Source organism: Eurypyga helias, unplaced genomic scaffold, assembly GCF_000690775.1.
Source record: "Eurypyga helias isolate BGI_N326 unplaced genomic scaffold, ASM69077v1 scaffold4349, whole genome shotgun sequence".
Classification (NCBI taxonomy): domain Eukaryota; kingdom Metazoa; phylum Chordata; class Aves; order Eurypygiformes; family Eurypygidae; genus Eurypyga; species Eurypyga helias.
In genome coordinates, this window is record NW_010272600.1 from 1 (window position 1) to 9,374 (window position 9,374).

At 48.5% G+C, this 9,374-nt stretch overlaps 2 protein-coding genes across 2 annotated transcripts; one reads left to right on the forward strand and one right to left on the reverse strand.

The window, feature by feature from the left end:
• Window positions 1–608: 608 nt before the first annotated feature.
• Window positions 609–6,082, forward strand: LOC104505546 (lon protease homolog, mitochondrial-like; the record flags this gene model as incomplete). Its single annotated transcript, XM_010159170.1, has 6 exons — window positions 609–725; window positions 984–1,124; window positions 1,210–1,375; window positions 2,320–2,528; window positions 3,450–3,614; window positions 5,697–6,082. Coding segments are annotated over 6 exons (963 nt in total), but the record flags the coding sequence as incomplete, so codon positions are not given.
• A 1,532-nt stretch (window positions 6,083–7,614) lies between these two features.
• Window positions 7,615–8,496, reverse strand: RPL36 (ribosomal protein L36; the record flags this gene model as incomplete). The annotated part of the gene is made up of 2 exons (XM_010159171.1): window positions 7,615–7,704; window positions 8,362–8,496. Coding segments are annotated over 2 exons (225 nt in total), but the record flags the coding sequence as incomplete, so codon positions are not given.
• Between the last annotated feature and the right edge of the window lie 878 nt (window positions 8,497–9,374).

Sequence of the window (9,374 nt, forward strand, 5' to 3'; positions counted from 1 at the left end):
CATTCTGTGATTCTATGAAGTGTCTGTACATCCTTAAGGGAACACCATCACCAGCATATGCCCTGTAGCCCTAAATCCCAGACAGCTAGGGACACAAAGATGTGTGGTCTCAGCTGGAAAAGGCAGGAGTTTTTCTTCTACGTAATGATTGGCAGAGTTGCTATCAAGTGAGATGGCCTCATGGTACTGTCAAGCTTTTGAAATTGGTTGTCTTCACACACTGCTGCACTTTTTGTGCAGCTTATATTAATTGCAGAATTGATGGTTTAGAAATATGTATACATAATTTGTACTTCTGTGCTAACTTCGTAGAAGGCAGAAATAATTTATAAGTGATATCTCTATTTCCCCAGGCAAAAGGTTTCCTGGTCCATATCGAACCAGTCCTATTTCCCAGTTTGTGCTGTATTTCCAAACATTTATTTGGGCGTAGGGAGCATCCTTCTACATGGTTCTAAAATCCAAAACAACTCATGTAATTAAAACTCGTTTCCACAGAGAAGATGATCTTGCTCCAGCACTTGAGACAAACAGCACTGAGGAACTATTGCTTGGAGTAAAGCAGGAGGTTAATGAAAATGCTTAATAGGATCTTGTAATACTTCCAGGTACTTTTTATTTGTACCGCTAATGTGACGGAAACCATTCCAGAACCACTGCGGGATAGGATGGAAGTGATCAACGTATCAGGATACGTGGCAGAAGAGAAACTTGCAATTGCAGAGGTAAGAGAAACCGCTGATACGCTGTGAATTACATCTGGTAAAATGTTTTTGGCAGATTCAAGCTTACCTATGCTTACCATGGCATTTTGGTCAGAGTTCTCTGATGTGAACACCCAGTTAAAGTAACTCCACTGTTCATGGGCTGTGGGCTCCAGAAAATGGCATTGTGCTAATAGCAGCATCAAGCTGAGGGAATTGGAACCACCAGGTTTTTGTCACAATTACTAACAGAAGGATGTGGGGGATAATTTCTTTCAGAGATACTTGGTCCCTCAAGCACGAGTTCTGTGTGGCTTGGATGAAAACAAAGCCAAAATTACATCAGATGTCCTGACTGTTCTCATCAAGCAGTACTGCAGAGAGAGTGGGGTGAGGAATCTGCAGAAACAAGTAGAAAAGGTGAGGGAAGGTGGTGTGTAACCATGACCACTGTGCTTCAGCCTTCTCAGCTTTTTCTGCAGAAACAAATTATTGTCTCACTTAGGTATTGAGGAAATCTGCCTACAAAATCGTGAGTGGAGAAGCAGAGACAGTCCAAGTAACACCTGAAAACCTGCAAGACTTTGTAGGAAAGCCCATCTTCACCGTGGATCGCATGTATGAAACCACTCCTCCGGGAGTGGTGATGGGTCTGGCCTGGACAGCTATGGGTGAGACAAAATTACTTTTGGGTTAATGTCTACATTTCCATATATTTTTTAAAAATTGAATGTGATAATCAACTGAACTAAGTGAGGTGGTTCTTCTGGCACCAGTAAAATAAACTTCTGTGGCCTTTTAGATGCTGACAACTTCCTCCCTTAAGAAGGCACCCTTTCTTGCTCCCTTACCCAGGCTCGTTTTCTCTTCATATGAACCACATACATGAGGAACAGCAGTCACTAAGAGCATAAACCTGTTCAGGGGGAGCAAGACCTTGTCTGCTTCCCAAAAAGCAGGAGGTGCCATTCTGACTTCTGGCTCAGCTGAGGCGTGCTGTAGCTCTTCAGTGATGTCAGCACTGACGTGGGTTTCGGTGTCAAGGACAGATAGAGGTATTCCAGCCCTCTGTTGGGCTGGGTGCCGTTGGCTAGTTAACATTCACTGGATTACTCCCCTAGTAACCGGGGGCTTATGTGCACCACAGTATGGAAATAGAGCACTCAGCAAAGAAAATGACCCCTGAATAATTTAATTGACCTAGGGCAGAATTGAAGTAGTTCAGAGGGAAGTGATCAGCATGGTGGAGAAGGTGAATAGATGTCTTGACACTGGAAAGCTAAACGGGCTAGAAGCGTGTCATGGTGTGAGCTGATCTCACTTTTTGGCTGTGAAGAGCCTGAACTGATTATTTCCACTAAATAGGGGTTGTGTCTGTACTGGTGAAGTGTGAAGTCCAAAGAAGCAGTTATGCAGTCAGTGCAGTGCTGTGAGATTTCTAGCTGGCCTTCCTGGAGGGATTCAGAGAGCAGGTTTCAAGTGCTCTTTGCCCAGGAGCTAGTTTCATCAGAGTGCCCCACTTCCAAATTCCTGACACTGCTTCTGTATCACCAAAAGCTCTGGTTTTATTTGCCTTCAACTTTTCTCAGGATGTTGTTTTTCTCCTCTTTCTTAGGGGGTTCTACTCTGTTTGTTGAAACATCGCTGAGGCGACCCAAAGACAAGGAGAACAAGGATGGGTCCCTTGAAGTAACAGGGCAACTGGGAGACGTAATGAAAGAGAGTGCCAGAATAGCTTACACATTTGCCAGAGCCTTTCTGATGCAGAAGGACCCCAACAATGACTTCCTCATGTCTTCCCATATCCACTTGCATGTGCCAGAGGTAAACTGCTGCAGAATTCACAGAGCATGCGTAGCAGCTCCCCTAGACATGAAGCTGGAAAGCGCTTCATTTGTCCATATGTTGTACAGAATGCCCTCTTTTAGCAGAAAAGCCTAGAAGAGTTTTTTCTCAGGATCCTGTGAAAGCATTCCTGTGAGCTGTGTTCCCATCCTTTCTGCAGTAAGCATGTGCTGAGAATACAGGGGCTTGGATAATGCTGTAAGGAATCATAGCCTTTTGGCGTAGCTGTTTGCCCTGTTGTGCAGGTGGGGGAACCATGGCATAGAGGGAAGTGATTTGGATAAAAGCTTCTGTGCAGCTACAAGGAAACCAAAGTTTAGGTCTGTGTTACCAGGCCTTCACAAAGGCTTCAGGTTATTTACACACAGCTGAAATTGCCCCTTGGTGTCTGTGCCATGGTTTCTAGTCCATATAATGGCAGTGATTACATTTCTCTAGTATTTAGCTTAGGCCTGGATTGTGTTCAGCTTTCTAAACTGAATAATCTTTCATGATTTTCAGTATTGTCCTCCACTATTTTATGACTCTTGATACTCTATTCCCTTGTGATGCTGACCTGTTACTTGTCCTGGTTGGCGTAGGTCCACAAAAAGCTTCAAAGCGTTCATGCTCTGTTCTTGCTCATGTTGCTTATTCAAAGTCCTAAGCCTGATGAGTGTTGCGGGGGCATCAGGCCAGAGACCAGACTGTAGACTGTGGATTATTCCTCATGAATAAGGTGAGGACTGACGTCGGTGTAATAGACCAGCAGGCATCCATCGGTGGCACGTTTGCAAAAACCTTTGTGAGAAGCCCTGAAACTGGGGCCATGTTAAAACAGCAACAACAAAGGTATTGTCTGGCTTTGCTACTCTTTGAATGAGCTGAAGGTAGGGGGGTTGTGCCTCTTTTTTTAAACAGGGAGCAACACCGAAGGACGGACCAAGTGCAGGCTGTACCATAGTAACCGCTTTGCTGTCGCTGGCCATGAATTTCCCAGTGAGGCAGAACGTGGCCATGACTGGAGAGGTGTCATTAACTGGAAAAATTCTTCCTGTTGGTGGAATCAAGGAGAAGACTATTGCGGTAAGAGCTCTCATCTTCTCTCTGTGCCTCCGATGTGGGAGAGAGCCTTGGTTTGGGCTCAGCGGTGACTGGAACCACCGGTGATTGCTCCTGTGGTGAGCGGCAGTGATTCCATGTACACCGTGGAGAAGCCTGCTAGGGGAACAGGGGGATCCTGCCTGTGTGTCTGGCTGTGAGGAGGGAGATGGGGTCCCAGCCTTTGTGCCAAGGCATCTGTGCTGACCTAGCTACCAGACCAGTGGAAGGGATCGTCGGGCTGTTACAGCTCTCTTTTCTGTCACAGGCTGGGACGGTTCCATAGTCTGGGCTGGGTTGAAGTGCCTGTTTGAGAAGGGCATCCAGCGTAGATTTCATGGTGTCCGTAAGGTTATCATGCTTAGCATTAAGGCTCTGTTCCCAAGTTCCAGCTTGATTTTGTCTGACTTAAAATTTCATGCAGATATCCCTATGTTTTTCTGGTTTAGATGGAAGGAACAAGTAGCGTCTTGCATTTTCCCCTGGGAAGTTTCTTTGTACATCCTAAAGCTGCATAATCCTCTCTTTTTTAGAAAGCTGTATAGACTGCGTTCTCTGAAGCACTCCCGCAAGTGCTGGGTTTATAGTGGTGCTTGCTTTTTCTGGTTTCACCCCTTGACAGTTCTCAGCATTGAATCTCTCTGTACTTTTCATCTGCACAGCTCCTGCCCACATCAGCTTTGCATCATGCACATTTTTCTGGCTTTGAGAATGCTGTTAGCTCTTTTGGTAGCTGGTTCAGCTGGGGCTTCACATCAGTGTTCTGTCCCCGAGCCTGTTTGGGCTACAGCCGTATGCAGTGTGATTTGTTTTCCTCACGTGGCTTTAAAATGGGTAATTTTGCTTTGTCGAAGGACTGATATCCAGTAGGGATGTCTGTGGCACCGATGACTGGCTGCACTTGCAGGAGTGTGAGTGGCCACATGGGGAGAAGGGCAGGATCGCTCAGTGCTGGCATCCCAGAAAGCCAACCGTGTCCTGGGCTGTATCCAGAGCAGTGTGGCCAGCAGGGCGAGGGAGGGGATTCTGCCCCTGGACTCTGCTCTGGTGAGACCCCACCTGGAGTGCTGCGTCCAGCTGTGGAACCCTCAACATCAGGAGGACATGGCCCTGTTAGAGCAAGTCCAGAGGAGGCCACGAAGATGCTCAGAGGGCTGGAGCACTTCTCCTGTGATGAAAGGCTGGGAGAGTTGGGCTTGTTCAGCCTGGAGAAGAGACGGCTCCGGGGAGACCTTATAGCACCTTCCAGTGCCTGGGGGGGCTGCAAGGAAGCTGGGGGGGACTTTTTACAAGGGCCTGTAGTGACAGGACAAGGGGGAACGGGTTTAAATTGAAAGTGGGCAGGTTTAGATTGGATATCAGGAAGAAGTTCTTCCCACAGAGGGACTGGGACAGGTTGCCCAGAGAAGCTGTGGATGCCCCATCCCTGGAAGTGTCCAAGGCCAGGCTGGATGAGGCTTGGAGCAACCTGGTCTAGTGGAAGGTGTCCCTGCCCGTGGCAGGGGGTGGGACTGGATGGGCTTTAAGGTCCCTTCCAACCCAAACCAGTCTGTGATTCTGTCATTCTCTGCTCAGCTGTGAAGTGGGTGGGTACAGACCTGCAGCTCCACTCTGTACTCTCTCCGATGCAGATGTCCATATCAAAAGGTTCCGTATAACGGTGCTATGGGTCGTGCGTGTTGACATGCTGGGTTGGTCTGACAAGCTGGTTTTAGTTCTTCCTTTGATTCTAGGGTTTATCCTCACCCAAATTGGAACACTTTAAACTTTGTAAAACTAATAGTATGAATTATTTAAACAATCCCCAGCTGTGCTGACATAGTCCTGCTAAAATACCTCCCACTTCAGCTGTCCCTGCAGCTGAGGTGGGCCTGGGGAGATCTAGAACATGATCCATCCTTAGTGACATCTCGAAGTAATGCCCTTGCTGCTCTCCAGAAAGCAGACTAAAGCAGATCGTGCTCCTAAATAACTATTACTGTTCTTGCTTTCTAAAATGGGAGTGTTTCTTGTGGTTTGATGGATTTCTAGAACTCAACAGACTGCATAAATTTCTTGTCCCCACAGGCCAAGAGGGCAGGTGTTACCTGTATCATTCTGCCATCAGAGAATAAAAAGGATTATTATGACCTTGCAGGATTCATTACAGAAGGACTAGAAGTGCACTTTGTTGAGCACTACAAAGAGGTATTTGATATAGCATTTTCAAAGCTGGATATGGCTGGAGGATGATGTCCAACCACCTGATGGCTGGAAGGTGGCGTGTCCCTCCATACTCTGCCCTCGTCCAAAAACACGGTGACCTGGGCACAATTCTGAAGTGGGACGTGGAGCTATTGCTGCTGCGCAGCTCTGAAATGAATTATGGCTTTGGTAGAATAAAGTGTTTCTCTTTACTACTGAATTGTGATCCATGTTAAGCATTTCCAACAAAACTGTGACATTTTACCTAAGCTGTGTGCATGTTACCAGCCACCCACAGTTGGAGCCACTCGTCTCTTCTAATGAAAAGATTTTTTTCAGTTACTTCACTGCAATTTTAGATAATGCTTATGCAAACACTTCACGGTACAGAGCTGGGCTATGATTCACACGTACTGTGTTCCTGATGTACTCGTAGGAACCTCTCCCTCTCTTGACTTACAACCCTGTGCTGGGCTTGAGGGGAGACCGAGGTTCTGGGGCCATTCAGCACAGCTCACTCTTTCAGCTGCAGGGGAACGTGGCTCTCCAGCCTCAATCACGGTCAGTACCAGGAGGAACAACTTCAGGCTTACAGCAGCATGGCCCTGGCCAAGAGCAACGTGCTCATTATCAGCAGTTAGCACTGCACTCCACCACAGCCTGTCTGTGCCACTGCAGCGTGATGTTCACAGAGTGAAAAACCAAGAATTGTGTTGGTGGGAGTGTTGTACATCAACACACACAGTCTTGGCCCAGGGAACTTAGAGCAAATGCTGGTAAAAATGGATTTAAACAGGGGAAGAGTAGTTACATGAAGTCTAGGTGAAATTGGGCTTGTTCAGCCTGGAGAAGAGAAGGCTCCAGGGAGACCTTAGAGCACCTTCCAGTGCCTGGAGCTGGGGGGGGCTTTTTACAAGGGCCTGTAGTGACAGGACAAGGGGTAACGGGTTTAAATTGAAAGTGGGGAGGTTTAGATTGGATATCAGGAAGAAGTTCTTCCCGCAGAGGGTGGGGAGGCACTGGGACAGGTTGCCCAGAAGAACTGTGGATGCCCCATCCCTGGATGTCTTCAAGGCCAGGCTGGATGAGGCTTGGAGCAACCTGGTCTAGTGGAAGGTGTCCCTGCCCATGGCAGGGGGGTTGGAACTGGATGATCTTTAAGGTCGCTCCCAACCCAAACCGTTCTGTGATTCTATGAAATGTATTTCCTTGTGCAAGAGGAACAGCACTTGTCTGTCTCACAGCAAGGCAGCCCTTTATGGAGAATAAAGAATGGTTCTGCTGAAATTCAGAGACTGTTCCTGACTTGAATTCTCTCACGATCCGGTAACTCACTGCAGCAAGTGCAGCGTGAATGGAGGGTACACGGAGAAATGCATGAGCACAAAAAGCTGCGCACTGTTCAAGTGCCACGGGGAAGGTGTGCAAAGTTGTTACTGTTTTCTACAGTTGTTGCCCACTGACTTCTGTCCTACCACCATCAAGGTGTGGAGACAGACGGGGAGGTGGAAGTTATCACAGTCTTCCCAGAATAAGCTACTGCAGAGGCCTACCACATCCTGAGAAAGGCTAGTCTCTGCAAGGGCTGGAGGGGAATCCCCCCTCTCTCGTATCTACCATAGGCCACTAAAACTCCAGTGTTGGCAGCTCCAGCTGCAGGTAAAATAAAACACAAAGGCAGGTTCTGGCCTGCAGCAGCACAGCCCCTCAGCACCCCCTTCTACAGGCTGAAGCAGATGTATCACCAACAGTCACTACACTGTCTTGGCGAGAAAGGACTTTATTTTACAGACTGTACAGCTCAATCCTTCTTCGCAGCAGCTTTCCTCATGGCTGCCAGGACATTACTGAGCTCTTCCCGCTTTCGCTTGGCACGGATGTGAGTACCAACCTGCAGGGGAGAGAGCGGTGCAGTCAGCACTCATCCTGGCAGAGAACAAATCAAACTTCTTGGCTGCTTCATCGCTTAAGATGCTTTACGCAAAAAGCAGGCAGGATGGTGAAGTCCTGGGAAACATGGACTGGAACCCAACCCACCTTGACCTGCCAGCCAGGACGCACCTGCTCTCACATCTCAGCAGCATTTCTACTCAAGAATAGTTGGGGCAAGATAGAAGCTGCTTTCAGCTCTCAGAGCTGCCCTTACGGAACCCCATTTCAAGTCACCTGGGTAACGGTACCCAACCTCCACCAGTACTGCCCTCCTCTTCCCCGTGCCAGATGTGCAGGTAACACAGAACCAGCAAGGCAAGTTGGGGTTACTGCTGCTCAGGGTCTTCCTGGCAAAGTACCTTTAAGTCCATCTCCCACGCTCCCACCCAGCCCGGGGAGCTTTCCTCCCTCAGATCAGACCAGTAACTTCACAAACAACAGAAACCGTAAGAGAAAAATAGCAAAGTATCCTTAGGGAAGGGCAGAAAAGCAAGTTAACTACAGCAGCATCCTCAGGATGTCAGATTGACCTACCCGCTTCTTTATGAACTTCAGAGCACGCTTAGGTTAACTACAGCAGAGTTTTTCCCATCCTCAGGATGTCAGATTGACCTACCCGCTTCTTTATGAACTTCAGAGCACGCTTATCTTTGGAAACTTTCAGCAGTTCCATAGCACGTCTCTCATAGGGTGCAAAGCCACAGACTTCCCTGATCATGTCTCGCACAAACTTGGTGTGTTTGGTCAGGCGCTGCGTGAAGAGGATGGAGAAAACAAAAGTGCTGATTTACTCCAACGGGCTGTTGGCAAACTGTGGGCAAAGACCCCAAAACCAGCTTACACTATGAGCACAGCCCAAGGAAATACAATCCTGTGGGAAGGTGGTACGGAGCACGGGCTAGCCTCTTCATTTCAGCCACAGTACTAGCTGTTTTGCACGTTTGCACGCATCAACGTTTTCAGTAAAAGCAGGACCATTACTTCTGCAGGGTGTGCACTGCTATGCATCTCAAACACAAACAGCATTTAATCACAGTGGAATGAAAGATGCACACTGTCACGGCCTCTCCTGTTAACACACACATTCACTGAACCTAAGAACTCCTAACAATGGCCATTAGTGGGCAGTTCTGGGGGGTACACCTGCTGTTACTCAGGGAAGGAAACTAGGAGGGAATTCTGAAGTCGCCCAGCCCGTTTTCTGGTTCACTGCTCATTCAATTTAAGCTCTGGCTGAAGCACATATATTGTATTCTTCCGTTCCAGGCTGCTCTGCTGCTAATTCTCCTACAACCAGGGATTTCACTCCACACCCACCTACCCAGACTTTATGCTCTCCGTGGTTTAAGCCCCTGCTCCACGTGTAACATCACCAGCTCCCTCAACCCCGGAACACGGTGCTTTCCTGCAGGTTTTCTGTTGGACCCAGTCACCGCAGCTCAGGGCCAGCCAGCACTCCCCACCCCGCAGAGCGCGCGTGCAGACCCGCAAAGCACGCAGTACAGCCGGCACGTTCAGCTCCTACACCGCCGCCCGCCCAACCCAGCCCGCTACACCTCAGACGGTACCGCAGCAGCCCGGAGCGTCTCCCTCTGCCCAGCTCCACGCTGTCAGGCCCACGACGCCGCG